This window comes from Echinops telfairi, unplaced genomic scaffold, assembly GCF_000313985.2.
Source record: "Echinops telfairi isolate 266 unplaced genomic scaffold, ASM31398v2 ScPeMD7_3;HRSCAF=10, whole genome shotgun sequence".
NCBI lineage: Eukaryota > Metazoa > Chordata > Mammalia > Afrosoricida > Tenrecidae > Echinops > Echinops telfairi.
The window spans coordinates 64,268,705-64,282,959 of NW_022103899.1; the positions used below are offsets into that span (position 1 = coordinate 64,268,705).

The window sequence follows — 14,255 nt, forward strand, 5'->3', positions numbered from 1 at the left end:
CTGGGCAGTGCAGGGGTCAGGCCCACCCACCTCGTCTGAGTCCTGGCCTCCACTCTGGAAGCATACATTGCTGTTCACACACACACACACACACACACACACACACACACACACACACACACACGCACCCTGGGCAGTGCAGGGACAAGCCGAGGTCCCCTGTCAGCACCCCACCCCCCGAGGCTCCTCACTCCGCCGGTCTGACAAAACCTTGGCCCACCCTACCCTGACTCTCCCTGTCTTGGGGTGATTGTGAGGACAGATGGGGCATGTGGGGCAGGGGGCAAGGAAAGGGGCTGGGGTCTTCTGGTCAGTGAGGGCATCGGATACAAACACTCGTAACACACCCTGGGGTCGTTAGCATCGGGGCTGCTTCAGGGACACTAACGGGCGATACATGAATTAGAAGTCTGTCTATCCTTAAAAAAATATTAGACCGGCAGTTCCCTCCCCCCAACCCGCACACCCTCCTCCCTCCCCCTACTCCCCCCAGAGAAACCACCAGAAACACAATGCAGCCGTGAGCACAGGGGTCGTGTGGCTGCCGCTCAGCTGGGCGGGGAGACCAGGGGCTTCTTCCCAGGATGAGGTGTTTCAGGCGGTCCGCTGTCTGGAGGGCAGGGCTGGCGACATGACAAGACACGTATGGGTGGGGGGAGGACTGTGGCTCCGTTCAGACCCGCATCTGGGCAGACCGCCTCCTGGAGAGCTTGGAGCTGCATGAGGGGGGAGACCGTCAGGGGGGGCCTGTACCCCCTTCTGCTCACCCTTCAGGCCCTCCCTCCAGGAAAACTCACATCCACATTACTCCCTATACGGGCACAGCGGGGTGCCCCTCGGCTGGGAACCAGCAGGCCTTTCCTCCTCAGCGCCCCTGTGTGGTAGTGACCCTCTCTGTGTGCTTTCAGTCAGAGCTCACACCACTGCAGGCCCTGCTCCGATACCAGGGCTGACTCTGTCTCGACAAGTGCCCACACCTTACCGTTAACGGCGCCAGTGAGTGGAGGGATGAGTGAAGAGGGGACCCCAAAGGCCCAGGGCCTGTGCCTTTCACAGGGGAAGGGGTACACTCGGGAGCTCTCCCCCGGGACCTGGGCTCAGAGCAGCATCAGCGTCCCTAAGACAGCCCCCCACAGCTCACCACACACAGCCGGGCTCTGCTGAGGTGCCGCCCCAGGGAAGGAAGGGGACACAAAGGAGGCATCACCAACACTGCTTCACAGTCCCCAGGGGAGGACACCCACCCTGCCCTTGGTGTGGTCCCGGCTGGTGAGGGCACGCACCGTATGGTCCCGGCCAGCAGCGGGTTGAAGGCGTACAGCCAGTCGTGCATGTCCTTGTCGCTGTTGGCCTGCAGCAGGATCCCACGGTGCTCCGTACACACAGCAAACGTGTTGGGCGTCTGCATGGGGTTGCGCACTCTGAGTCTCTTGAGGAGCACTGACCCCCCAGGTCCCGGCAAGCAGGGCGGGAGCTGGTGGGACTCTTGGTCAGCACTGCCTCGGGCTTGAGTGGGGCAGGGGCCAGTGGCACCCCCGGAAGGGGCAGGGAAGCAGGAGTGAGGCTGTGACCCATCTGGAACCCTGGTGGTCCTGGCCCCTCACACCCAGGCCTGGGAACCCTCCAGCAGGGCTCACCTTGAGCATGGCCTGCTGGTCCTCGCTGTACTCCACCTGGGCAGTGGACAGATTCAGCACGAACCTCTCCACGCTGTCGCGGTCGCTGTTGTACATGTAGGCGTAGGGGCGACGCACCACCACGTAGCGCTTGGCCCAGCCGGCCGTGTGAGGCTCCAGGAAGTGCAGGTAGCCCTTCTTGGACACGATGGGGCTGAGGGCAGTTGGGGGGGGGGGGGGGGGGCTTGGTCAAGTGATCCAGACACTCAGTGGGGCCCCAACTAGACCAGGCCCAAGGAAGGGCAGAGGGCCAACGGCAGAAGTCTCCCCTGGGCCCCTGAGCCTCCAGTCCTTGTCTCCCAGCTGTAAAGGGGGACTTAAGGAAACAAGAGCCCAACCCAGCCCCTGAGTCCTGAACCCAGATGAAAGGGTGGAGGCAGGGTTTAGGTATACCAAAGCTGTAGGAGGCGCCCTGGCCCGGCTCTGAGCCTCCTCCAGCCCCCACCGCCCCAATTGCCAGGACAGACCCAGAGACTCGCACCTGACTCTGATCTCCTGGATGTCAGGCACCAGCAGGCGCTGGGGCTCCTTGTCGGCCTCCAGGGCCTGGGCAGGGGAGGGGGGCTTCTTGGTGTCCACGTCTGACACTGGCTCGGGCTCCGGGCTGACCGGCCGGGGATAGAGTTGTGGGGTCCTGGGAAGCAAGTGGGGCAAGGCACTCGGTTGGGGAAAGGCAGGCTGCAGAGCAGAGGGACCCCACCCTGCAACAGGGCAATCAGGCTGAGGGTGCCTAGATCCTGGGGCCTCCAGACATTGCTGGGGCGGGGGCTCTTGCACTGACCCATTGGAAAGCAGTCCCTTCTCTGGACAAGCTGGAGGGTGGGGCCCAGGGGACTGCGAGAGGTCTGCTTCTCTCCGTGGAAAAGTGCTCCTCTGAGCTCAACAGAAAGCCCGGACAAGGGGGTCTAGCTGTGACAGTGGGTGGGAGCGTTGGGCACAGTTCCTCTGCCCAGTCAGGGCAGAGGTGTGGTGGTTGTCACTCACCTCAGGTCCGAGTTGTAGCGCCCTTCAACCAGGGAGGGGCAGGTGGAAGAAGGAGTGAGAGTGGAAGTACTCAGAGGGGACATGGAGGGATCTCTCAGTAGAGTGACGGACATCTCGGAGAGCTGTGTCAGGGAGAGAGGCTTCTTGTGAGGGCCTGGAAACCCCTCCGCGTGGACACGCCCTCCTCCTGCCCCACTGCCTCCCCCTCTTGCTGGGCACTCAACTCAGTCTCTAGGCCCCCCAAACCCCCAAGCCAGGTCTGCAGCCCCTCAGAGGACCCCCGACCCACCTCGGGTCCCCAGGCCCTCAGAGGACCCCCGACCCACCTTGCTCTCGCTGGCACTGATGCAGACGTGGCTGTGGGTGTACTCTCTGTTGAACGTGTGTGTGAGGAGGCGCAAACACTGTGGGCAGGGGGGCACCATCAGGACCCCCCAGGCCCACAGAAAGCCTGGGCCAGAGGCATAAGGTCAAGGTCATAGTCTTCCCCCTCCCCCGGGAGATGAGGAGAGGCAGGCCAACCACAGGGTGGGGTCCAATGGGGCAAAGCCATGGTGGAAGCTTGGAGATCCCCATCTACTGGGGGGGGGGGGTGTCCAAAGCCACGAACTCCGGGCAGGGTGCAGAGGGAGCTATCCGACTCAAAGAACCCCCATTCCCCTCCACTGGGAGACTCCATCAGTGCCAGACGTCCACCCCACCTTGACGGCCAGCTCCCGCTGCCGCTCATTGGGGGTGTCCAGGGGGGAAGGCCGGCCCTCAGCCGAGAGTGGGGAGGAGGCCCCCGAGGAACTGTGGGACTCCGAGTCCTCGCTGCAGCCTGGGGACAGCGCCTCGGGGGCCGACCGCTGCGCCGTCTCCAGCTTTTCCCGCAGGAGCAGGTAGTGGCGAGTCTTCTCCACCTGGGGTGGGGGCAGGGATGGGACAACAGGGCATTTCACCAACTGCCCTCAGGTGCTCCCCCAGGGCCCCCCAGACACCAGGTGTGATCTCACCTTCCTTGTCCCCCATGCTCCACCATCTTCCTGCCCCCTACTATTACCTCTCCCTCTGCACCCAACACTTCCACCACCCGTCCCCCAGGGCCCCCAGATATCAGGTACAGTCCCACCTCGCCAGCCCCTCACTATCCCACCTTCCAGCCATTCCCTGGATGCAGCCCTCCCCTCTCCTAGCCCCCCACCACACTGCCTCATCTGCCATGCCCCCAGCCCCTCCTCTCTCCCACTCGCCTCTCCCCAGCCCCTCCTGCCCCACCTCCTGCAGCAGGCTGAGCTTCTCCAGCTCCCACTGATGGTCCAGGATGAGACTGTCGCTGCGGGGCCTCCAACCAGCCAGGTTCTCCTCTCCACGCACATAGGCCACCGACGTGTCCAGAACCCGCCGGCGCCGGCGCTGCATCCCTGTGGAGGACAGGAGTGCCTGGGATAAGTGCTGCTGTGGTTGCTGTGAGGCCGCCCCCCATCCCGGCTGTTGTCCTGCCCCCTCCAGGGTCAACATCTGGCCGCTCGCATGTCCTGGGGACTCAGAAAGTATCAGGCAGGGGGCTGAGGACTCTGCCCTCACTAGGCCCCCAAAGAGGCTGCAGGAGCCAGATAGTCTGACCCATCAGCAGCCCAGAGGTCCCAGAGACCTGCCACCTGCCACCCTTCCCCCCAACAGGTGCCCTTCAATTCCCCGTCCTCGCCCCCTTGGGACAGAGGGGAACCTACCTGGGCTGCCTGCGTCGGCCACGTGGCTCAGGCTTAGTTCATATACACCCGTCACACGGTTACTGGGGAAGGGGGGGATGATGTCACCCAGGCCAGGAGCAGCCCCCATGTCCCCTTAGTCCACTGACACAAGTCCCACCTTACCACCCAAATGGCCTCTCCAGTCACCCCCACACTGCAGCCCCCTCGCATCCCAGTCCTGGGGTTCTCAAAGGCAAGGAGCACCCGGGGGAAGGGACAAGAACCCGGAATCCCGTCCCCCTCTCCAAGGCCCTCTTAGAGACTGTCTCTCCGCCCTCCCCAGTCCACCTCTCCAGGACACCAACCCCCCCGCCTGCCCACCTCTCGGAGGCCCGCAGGCTCCCGCTGCCAAACAGGCTTCGGATGGAGCGGGCAGCAGGCAGCTTGGCGTCTCGCGAGTAGAAGACCATGCAGAAGTCCTTGGTGACCACGGCGGGCTGCGTGCAGTTCTCCATCTGGGGCGGGCAGCAAGCCAGGCGGGCTCAGACCGCGTCACCACGCCCTGCCTCGCCCTGCCCGGGCCTGCAAGGCTCTGCCCACCACCGTGCCCTGGAGGGGCTGCCAGGGTTCAGGGTGTTGAGGGCCACCACCTCTCACAAAGCCCCTCTCCCCCACAGGTCCGCACCACCCTCCCAGTGCCACTCACACACTGTCCCTGTTGTCACAGGTCAGGCCCAGGTGTCCTGGGAGGATGCCCCCATCCACCATCTTGCTGCTGCCCACCCCAAGCCCTGCCACCCCTCACTACAGCTTTGCCAGAGTGCCCCACTGCAAGCCTCCTATGCCACCAGGGAGGACCTGCCCCAGCCCGGGACCAGGGGCCAGATGTGGGGGTGCTTCAGCTTTAGCTGCCCAGATCAGGGATGCAATGGCTGGTGGTCACCTTGTGACCTAGAGACCACACACACACATACACACACCACCACCACCACCCACGATGAAGAAGGGAGAACAGTCTGGGCATCACTGTGGGAGATTTGTGGGCTTGGGGACCTGAGTAACGCCCTGCAGAAAGAGTGTGTCCTGGCCACCCAGGGCCAGGACACCCCAGTCCTGTTACTGAGTCACGCCATCCCAACTCCCCACAACCCCGTAAGACAGCATAGCTGTCCCTCAGCTCCTGAAGCAGCGCATGGGTGAGCAGCTGCTGCTCACTGCCAAGCCAGCACGCGGACCCCACCAGCCAACCTGAGAGCTGCCAGGAGACCCTGGGGGCAGTCACTCTGCCCAGCAGGGCGGCTGTGAGGCAGCAGGGAACAGGAAGCAGGAAGCTTTTCTCCCAAACAGTGGCTAGTGGGGTCCTGGAGCCAACCTTAAGATGAACACTTGGGCGCTTAACCACTGCACCCACAGGCCCCCTCCAGGGATCCCCAGCACCCGGTGTCCCCGAGCGAGTCCCCAGGCTGGAGCAGAGGTGGCTGGGGCGCCCCAGGGTCTCTTGCCTCGATGTAGGCGGAGAGGGTGATGTAGATTTTCTCTCTGTACGGGGTGACCCGGTTCAGCAGGAGGGAGTTGTGCATGGAACTGTCCCAGGCGGCCTCGAACTGGTAGAAGGTTCTAGAAGTGAGGCAAAGAGGGCGCAAAGGGTAACCCATGTGGTCACTCTCTCGGGAGGGACTGTCATGTGACGGACAGACATGGTGGAGGAGTTCAGGGGTCTGGGGGACTGGTCAGTCCTCACAGCTCTACCTGGGAGGAATGAGCAGAGAAGGGAGGGGAGAGGAGTGAGAGGCAGGATGACTGGGAGGAGGCTGGGCAGCCCAGGCCAAGCTGACCTTTGTGTGAGTAAGGGGGTACCTTCATCTGCCCCCAGATGAGGCTGCCTGGCCTGGGCGGGCGGAGCCCCTGCATGGCCCAACCCCGCCGCCCTCAGTGGAAGACCCAGGCCTCCGGGAGAAGGGCCCTGTGAGTGGAAACCAAGTGGGAGCCAGGGGCCTCTGCCCAGTGCTGAGAAGCCAGCTCTCTCTGTCCCTGAAAGAGCCATGGAGCAGAAGTGGAGCTTCTTGGGGACAAGGCTGCCTGAAAGGCCATCATTTCTGTCCCATTCAGTTCCAGCAGCCAGCAAAGCCAGCTGCTGTGATGCTGGGGTTCACGGTGGCCCCTGTGTGCCCCAAGTTAGAACTGGGCCCCACAGGGCTGCTGCGACTGGTTGTTAGGACCCAGCCTACCAGACCTTTCTTCTGAGGCACCCTGGGGGGCTCTACCCTCAACCCATTTGCTGAGCAGCCACACCTATCAGTCGTTTGGGGGTGGCCAGGTGCTCCAAGGCTGCCATTCGTGTGGGGCTCAAAATTTGCCTGCAGCCCCAGAGGCCCCTCAGCGCCCCCAGTTTCCACCAGAGCATCTTCACCAGGACACAGCTCAGACAAGTCAACCCCAGCACGGCCAGGCCCTTCCCACAGTAGGGGTCCCGGGCATGGCCTCACTAGGACACAGACAGCTCCATGCCACCATCTACTCCGTAGCCAGGCCAGGGACACAGGGACAGCGTGGGCCACTCCCACCCATCCCAAGGAAGAGTTCCAAGGAGGGAGGACAGGGGCAGGGGCAAGGGGGGGGGGAGCGCTCTAAGAAGCAGAGTCAGGCAGGCAGGGTGGAAGAGAAAAGTGGAGTGTACCTAGTGTCATTTCCAAGTGACACACTAAATCAGAAGCAGCACGGAACACACAGAAACGAGTGTCAGGACATCGGAGACTCGTGGGGCACTGACTGCCACCCCACGGCTACCTGCCCTCTGAGCCCAGGGGCACCTCCAGACATGGTGGTGCCTCATGACCCAGTGACAGGGGGCACATGGGAAGATCCCACAGGTGTGGGCAGCAACTATACACAATCTGCCTGACCTTGGCGGCCGGCCCCTCGAAGTCATGATGCTCACTCCACCCCCCACCCTGAGCCAGGCCCTTCGGGAATAGCCCCAGGGGCATTCACTGAGCCCTCCCCCTGCCAGGCTGCACGGAGATGGTCCAAGGTCTGGCCACCTGCCCACATCCGCACCTCCAGCAAGAGGCCAGAGCCCACCATGTGGCCCAGGACCCGTCCCACCTGCCGCTCTATGTCCACTCCTGACCTTGGGGCCACACTGCCTCCCACTTTATTCCTGGACCACCCCCAAGCACTCAGGGGAAGAAGGGGCAGGCAGGAGGTCGCCTAGGCCCTCAGGCTCTCTGCCTCCCTGTGCTCTGAACTGTCCTGGAGGCCACACCCAGGTCTCCTGTCCAGTCGGGCTCGCGAGCTCACATGGGCAGGGGTGTGTGGGGGGGGGATAGCCAGGGCACCTGTCCAGTAGGGCTGGAAGCTCACATGAGCAGTGTGTGTGTGTGTGTGGGGGGAGCCAGGGCACCTGCTCAGGCGTGGGAGAAGAGCCTGGCCCACTTACTGGGGTGTGTGGGAGGAGCCAGGACCCACCTGCTCAGGTGCTGGGAAGGAGCCCAGATCTCAAGAGCCCTGGCAGCTATAAGCCCTGATCCAAAGGAGAGGCAGCTCCTCTGCCCAGCCCTCCACTGCTGCCCCCGCCTCCCCACTCACCACCCGCCCCAGGATTCCTGTGCTTGCTTTACCCAGAAGTCTTTCCAGTGTCCGGGTCAGGGTGCTGGGCCCTGCCTACACATCACTATTCTACCCACTCAACACAGACAGCAGAGAGCGAGAACAGATGGTTGACTGAGCAGGGTGCAGCCACACTGGCCAGTCTCAGTGCCCTCAGGGCCCAGTCAGCAAGTTCCTCCTCCAAGGAGCCCTCCCCCACACCATACGCACCCCTACCCCTGCCCAGGAAGGCACACACGCCACCTTCACCACCACCACCATTTCCAGCTACATGTCCAGTTTCCTTCTGGGAGTCAGGCCCAGGGACGCAGTCTCACCTGAGGGTCTGCCCCACCCACCTGCCAAACTAGCAAGACCTGAGATCCTAGAGCTAGTACAGCCCAGCCCCTTAGGCTAACAGAGGCCCACGGCGCTAGCACAGCCCAGGCCCCCCAAGGCTAACAAGGCCTGGGTCCACAGGGCTAGCAGGCCCAGGCCCCCAGGCTGGGCCCTTTAGCAGTGGCATTCCTAAACAGGTGGCCACCGAGGTACAGGTGGGAGGAAGCCCAGCCTGATGCCCTAAGGGCCTCTCCAGGCCACAGCAGCCTCTGAGCACTCATAGGGCTGTCTAGCCTGTACCCCCCTCCAAGACATAACAGGGCTGCCTGGCTGGTGGCCCACCCTTAAGAGACAGGCCCGCTCCAGCAGCTTTCCAGCTGAGGGTCTGCTCCTCACTATAGCAAAGGTGCTATAGCACCACCCCTGAGAAGCTGGTGGTGCCTGTCACCTCCCTTTCTTCCTCAGGAACCCAGTGACATTTGGCCTCAACCCTCCCAAATGCAAGGCGAGGGCACTGGCCCTGCCCAGCCAGCCACCAAGGGCCTCACAGGCAGGGGACCCTGCTCTAACTCCTCCCGCCTCCCCAGGCCCCTGCTTTTCTCTTTCACCTTGCATGGGGGATGGTCCTCAGCCAGGGGTGGCCTTAGGCAGCCTGGCCCACATGCAGAACAGGGCAGGGAGCGGGGACCAGAGAGTCCATAAGGACAATGGGCACTACACAGCAACCAGGGCAGTGTGGGGCGGGGCTCAGGTGAGGGTGGCGGGGCAATAAGGTGGCAGAGAAGAGTGCAGGGAGAGAGAAGGCGAGTGAGTGAGCGAGTGTGTCAGGGACGCCTGACCCAGGCCTGAGAAGAGCGAGGCTGTGAGCAGGGGCTGGAGGGTGGTCAGTGGTACCTAGGCAGGTCCGAATCAAGAAACTGCCTGCAAAACACAAACAACCACAGTTAGCCAGGTGGCCGCGGGCAGGGGACAGGCAGGCGGGAGGGCAGTGGCAGGGCCATTCGGGCAGGACCACAGTGTGCGTGCAGGGAGGGCCGGGCCAGGCAAAGCGGAGGGCAGGCGTGGCTAGGGTCCTGATGGCTGTGGCTGAGGAAGGCCAGTCCCCCAGAGCCCCAGCACAGCCATGAGCCCAGCAGGGGGCTGTGGGAGGTGTGTAGGGCCTGGCCAGACAAGCTAACACTGTGCAGGGTGGCCCTGGGGGGCGGGCAGGGCTGGGGGTGGAGGTATTGGGGCAGCACCATTGAGGACAGAGCCAAACCAGGGAGAGCCCAAAGGACTGTGGGTCAGTCTCTGTCCCACCTCTGCAGGCTTCCTCTGACCCTGGGCAAGGAGCAGACCACCCCCACTAGGTCAGACTGGCCCAGAGCTGTCATGTGGGCCAGTCTCTCCCAACTGATACAGGTTTCCTCTGCCCCTGGACGGGCTGACCACTGCCACGGTGGTTAGGCCAGCTCCAGAGCTGTCCAGCAGGTGGATCCTACCCCTCACAGCTCTTCAGCAGGAGGGAAGCCCCTTCAGTGACAGGCTGCTTAGCCAGGGGTCCTCACAGCCCAGGAGTGGCCCCCCAGTCGCTGTGTCCTAAGTTACTCTCAGACTCAGGTGCTGGCCAGGCTAACCTCAGCAGGCACCCACCACCCCATCCCTTCCCTGACTCCCCAACACCAGGAAGTTCTGGGTAGAGGAAGGGTCAGTGTCCAGGGGATACCCAGGTCACCTGGGGGCTCCAGCAGGAAGACCCTGCCCCATGGCCCACCAGCCCTGCGTGGCTCTGTCAGAATGTGTGCAGAACTCTGCTGTCCCCCAGGTTACAGGAGGCCCCATGGGCCCCAGGCCTTCTGCTCCCCTGTGCAGTGCTCAGCTTCCACATGTGGAACATCTCCCATTCCAACCCCCCTACCCTCTATACATGGGTAGCAGGTGACCTCTTCTGCAAGGTTCCTGGGCCCCATAATGCTCTGCCCACTGCCTCTCACGCCCACCTCACTGGCTCCCCACGGCCCGCTCCCGCCTGATGCTGAGAGGTCCCAGGTCCAGGAGACCAAGCTCCAGCTGGACCAGGCTTTGATGTTCTTCCCCTCTGGGGAAGGGTCCTTCCTAGGCCCTCCATACACAGTGGACCCTCAAAGACACTTTTCCTGCAAGCTTGGGTGCAGCTGGCCCTGCCCCGAGTGGCCCCATGTCACTCCGAGGGATAAGGGGTAGGACTTGCCCCAAGCTGGCCTATCTTATCTCCCCACTCCTAGGGAGACTGCTCTGCAGGTGGTGGTCCCAGACAGCCATCTTAACGGATAGACAGCTGCAGTCACCCCTCCCTCTCAGAACCCAGTCCCCTCGTACATCCACCCTGCAAACCCTGGCCAAACCACGTTGACCACCTGGCAAGCGAGGCCCAGAGAGGGCTCCAGCCACAAGACCTGTTCTGTCCAATTCACCAGGACCCTCAGAGACAGCCAGGAGGCCCTGGCCTCCAGGCTGCTGGGTGCAAGGACACCTCCTCCTAGTGCCCCAGGGCCCTGCCTCTCCTGGGCCACAGAGTCTGTGTGCACCATCGTCTGGGATGGGACTGAGTGTGTCCACCACCCACGGCCTCATCACCCATGCCCACTAAGTGAGCATGGCTGCAGACAAGCATGACCACCAGGCCTGGCTGCTACAGGAACTGGGGACAGAAGCCCGTGGGGTAGGGGACTCACCGGTCGTCCTGGGCCGGGTGCATGTACCCAGATGACAGGATATTGAGAGACAAGATGTTGGGATCGATCAGAGACTCGTCCGTTTCCGGGGTGTTTCGGATACGACCTGTGGAGAGGAGGTAGCGTTCACTCCCAAGCCTGTACGGCCTGCCCCTCCCAGGCTCTGCTTCTGGGGACCATCGCCATGCGACATGAGCATCCAGTAGGACAGGACTCTGAGATCAGAAGCCAGGCAGCATCAGCAGCTGTCCCAGACCTCAGTCAGCTGTCTCCACCCAGCACCTGCCCTCCTGAAGCCCGACGACAAACTGCAACACCCCTTCACAGAAGGGTCACGTGGAATGGACGAGCCAGTGAGGGTGCAGCACAGCACCCCTGAAACAACTTTCCTCTAGCTCGGTGATGCCTCCCTGTCACACCACTATCACAACCCCAGTTCCAGCTTACAAATCCAGCTAGACCGGAACACGTACACTAGTACAGATAATAGCTCATGACACACAAAACGTAGGACAGATAAACCCCTCAGGACCAATAATGGGGAGAGCGATACCATGAGGGTAGGTGGGAGGAAGAAAGGGGGAATGGATGACAATGATAGACATATAACACCACCACCACTGGGTGACGAACCACAGAACCATGAATGAAGGGAGACAGTGGATGGTGTAACATGTAAAAATAACAATTTATAACATGTCAAGGGTTCGTGAGGATGGGGGGATGGAGGAGGGCGAAAAGCCATGAGCTGATGCCAAGGACTCAAATGATGACAACATATGTACAAATGTACTTGACACAATGGATGTATGGATCGTTTTAAGAGCTGTAAGGGTCCCCAATAAAATGACTTATTAACATTTTTAAAATGTGTCTGTCCCTAGGTCTCTCCCTCCACCCCCATTCCCCGCCTTTGGTTGGGGTTTCTCACTCTTCCTTCTGTTCTGTGTCTGCCTCTCACCTCCGTTTGTTCCGCTGTGTCTGTGAGGCTACGTGTCTGTGGGTGGGGAGGCAGGTCTGTATCTGTGTGTGTGTACTTATGTCTGTGCACGTGGGTGGGCGGGTCTATGTGTATATTTGTGTCTGTGTATCTTTATGTGCCTGTGTGCATGTGTGCTTGTGTGCCTGTCTGTGTATGTACCTCTGTGTGAGTGCAGGACCCTCTGTTCCTCTGTATCTGTGTGGGTGGGTGGGCTCCTTTGTCCCCACAGCTGACAGATGGAGCATGTACCTAGAAAATGCCACCCCCAACCCCACTGCAGACCAGTCCACTCAGACTCTCAGTGGCCCTGAAGGACTGGGCAGAACTGCCCGTGGGGTTGCCGAGGCAGCCTCGAATTTCTCCCAGGGGCCTCGAATTTCCTAGGCGGCCTTGAATTTCTCCCAGCCTTTCGGTCAGCAGCCCAAGACGTAGCCCGCGGAACCACCAGAGTTCCTTAGAAAGCACAAGCCCTCCCTCTTAACTACTGAAACAGAACCAAACCTTCTCAAGAAAATGCCCCTCTTCTCTTTGTCATTGAGACAAAAGACAAACCCCAAGAACCAATGGCCACCAAGCCTACTCAGAGCAAGCCCGGAGGAGAGAGACGGACTGTCCCGTCCACAGGCTGCCATGCCACCATCCTTACTCCCCGTAGAACAGAGAGGAGCTGTCGCAGTTACCCCCGTAGGACAGGAGAGCCGTCCACAGGCTCCAGGCTGCCATCTTGACAGATGGCTTCATTCATCTTTCTCCCTGAGTTGTACTCGGAGCACTGACAGCACATCCTGAACACCTGAGTCAGGGGCCCTCTGAGCCTGTGCCTCTGCCCTGTGCCCTCGGTCCGGCAAAGCCAAAAAGAAGCCAGCTCTCACTGCCATCAGGTAGTCTGACTTGGTGACCTGGTGGACAAAGGAGCACTGCCCAGTGGGTTTCCAAGGCTGTAACACTATGGGAGTAGGAAACCTCATCTCCTGAGAAGCAGCTGGTGGTTTTGAACTGCTGCCTTTGTGGTCTCCAGTAACACTTGCGTTGGCCTCTGCTTATCCAAAGGCAGAGGAAAGCACCTTGCCACTGGGTCCCCTTCCCCCCTCATGCCGGAGTGGCACTGAAACCCAGGACCCAGTCAGATTGTGTGGGGAGACCCAGCCCACTTTCTGGAACCTTCCTGTTTCTGAATGACAGATATGTGCAAATTTTCCTCAGGGGACCTTCCTACAGGTGAGGACCCAGTGGGGTCTCATAGGGGGCAGTGGGCTCAGATTACACATAGGAGCAATTAGCTTGGGGTCCCAGGAATCAGAAGAGAGGTGGAGACCCCCTCCCATAGAGGCAAACTCTGCCACCCTGAACTGGCTACAGGGCCAGCCAAGACACCCAGAAGGGTTACGGGGAGGGGATATCAACACCAGCATCTCCACAACCCCCTAAAGTAGCCCCCACATTCCGCCCGAGTTCTGCTCTGGGTCCAGTGGGCCAGGGTCCCGCACGTCCCAGGGTCAGGAGACACCTGGGGGCCTCCTGCTGACCGGCTGAAGGGTCAACAGGGGGTGGGGGTGGCTTCACCTGCAGAACTAAGGCCCTGATACCTTGGGTGAGGGAGCCCATGTTCAGGACCACCACCTAGGCCTCCAGGTGAGGATTGGGGGACCCTGCTTACCCACGACCAGCTCGCGCACTTCCTTCCAGCGGATATGGCTGCCTGTCTCATGCAGCAGCGTCACGGTGATGCGCCTCTGGATGCCCTGCACGCCAGGAGAGCACCATCAGGACACAGAACAGCGGCCGGGCCTGGGGTGGGGCTGAACCTCAGAGGGCAGGGCCCACACCAGGGTAAGGGAAGGCTGGGGAGGGGCCAACATCTGATTGAGGAATTGTGGGGTGGGGCCTGATCCAGGGACAGGGCCTAATCTGGAGGTGGGACCTGAACCAGGGGCAGGGTCTGATCCAGGGGCAGGGCCTGAGTCCTGGCAAGGGCAAAAGTACAGTAGGGAAGGGCAACCACGCACCTGGTGGAGCAGGAAGGTCCCCATACAGGGCATCCCCCCTCGGTGGTCCACCATGGCCGGGATGTAACTGCAAGAGTGAGCCTGTGAGACGCTGGCCCTGCCTCCCTCGCCCCCTGGGCCCAGTGCCCATGGACGTCCTCCATGAGGTGGGCAGGGGTGAAGTGAATTGATCCTCTGCTTACTCTGTCAAAGGTGACAGGGGGCCACCACCTACCCAGCACCTGCCCATCCCCTCCCAGGAGGGCACCACAGGGTCAGGCTGTCCCCAGAGGTTTCCCGCTTCCCCTGTCCCTCATTCAAACTGGGGGGGGGGG

General features: G+C 61.6%; 1 protein-coding gene across 1 annotated transcript in view; it reads right to left on the reverse strand.

The window, feature by feature from the left end:
• Window positions 1-463: 463 nt before the first annotated feature.
• The window catches only part of KIF1A (kinesin family member 1A), a 72,921-nt gene continuing 59,129 nt past the window's right edge, over window positions 464-14,255 (reverse strand). The window contains exons 35-49 of the mRNA XM_045297502.1: window positions 13,942-14,008; window positions 13,593-13,677; window positions 10,954-11,059; window positions 9,155-9,181; window positions 5,836-5,950; window positions 4,715-4,848; window positions 4,373-4,434; window positions 3,918-4,063; window positions 3,362-3,562; window positions 2,987-3,064; window positions 2,661-2,782; window positions 2,158-2,310; window positions 1,638-1,830; window positions 1,284-1,402; window positions 464-716 (exon numbers count right to left, since the gene is read on the reverse strand). Coding sequence (XP_045153437.1) covers window positions 674-716; window positions 1,284-1,402; window positions 1,638-1,830; window positions 2,158-2,310; window positions 2,661-2,782; window positions 2,987-3,064; window positions 3,362-3,562; window positions 3,918-4,063; window positions 4,373-4,434; window positions 4,715-4,848; window positions 5,836-5,950; window positions 9,155-9,181; window positions 10,954-11,059; window positions 13,593-13,677; window positions 13,942-14,008 — 1,651 coding nt within the window. The 3' untranslated portion in view covers window positions 464-673. The remainder of the gene's footprint in view (window positions 717-1,283; window positions 1,403-1,637; window positions 1,831-2,157; window positions 2,311-2,660; window positions 2,783-2,986; window positions 3,065-3,361; window positions 3,563-3,917; window positions 4,064-4,372; window positions 4,435-4,714; window positions 4,849-5,835; window positions 5,951-9,154; window positions 9,182-10,953; window positions 11,060-13,592; window positions 13,678-13,941; window positions 14,009-14,255) is intronic.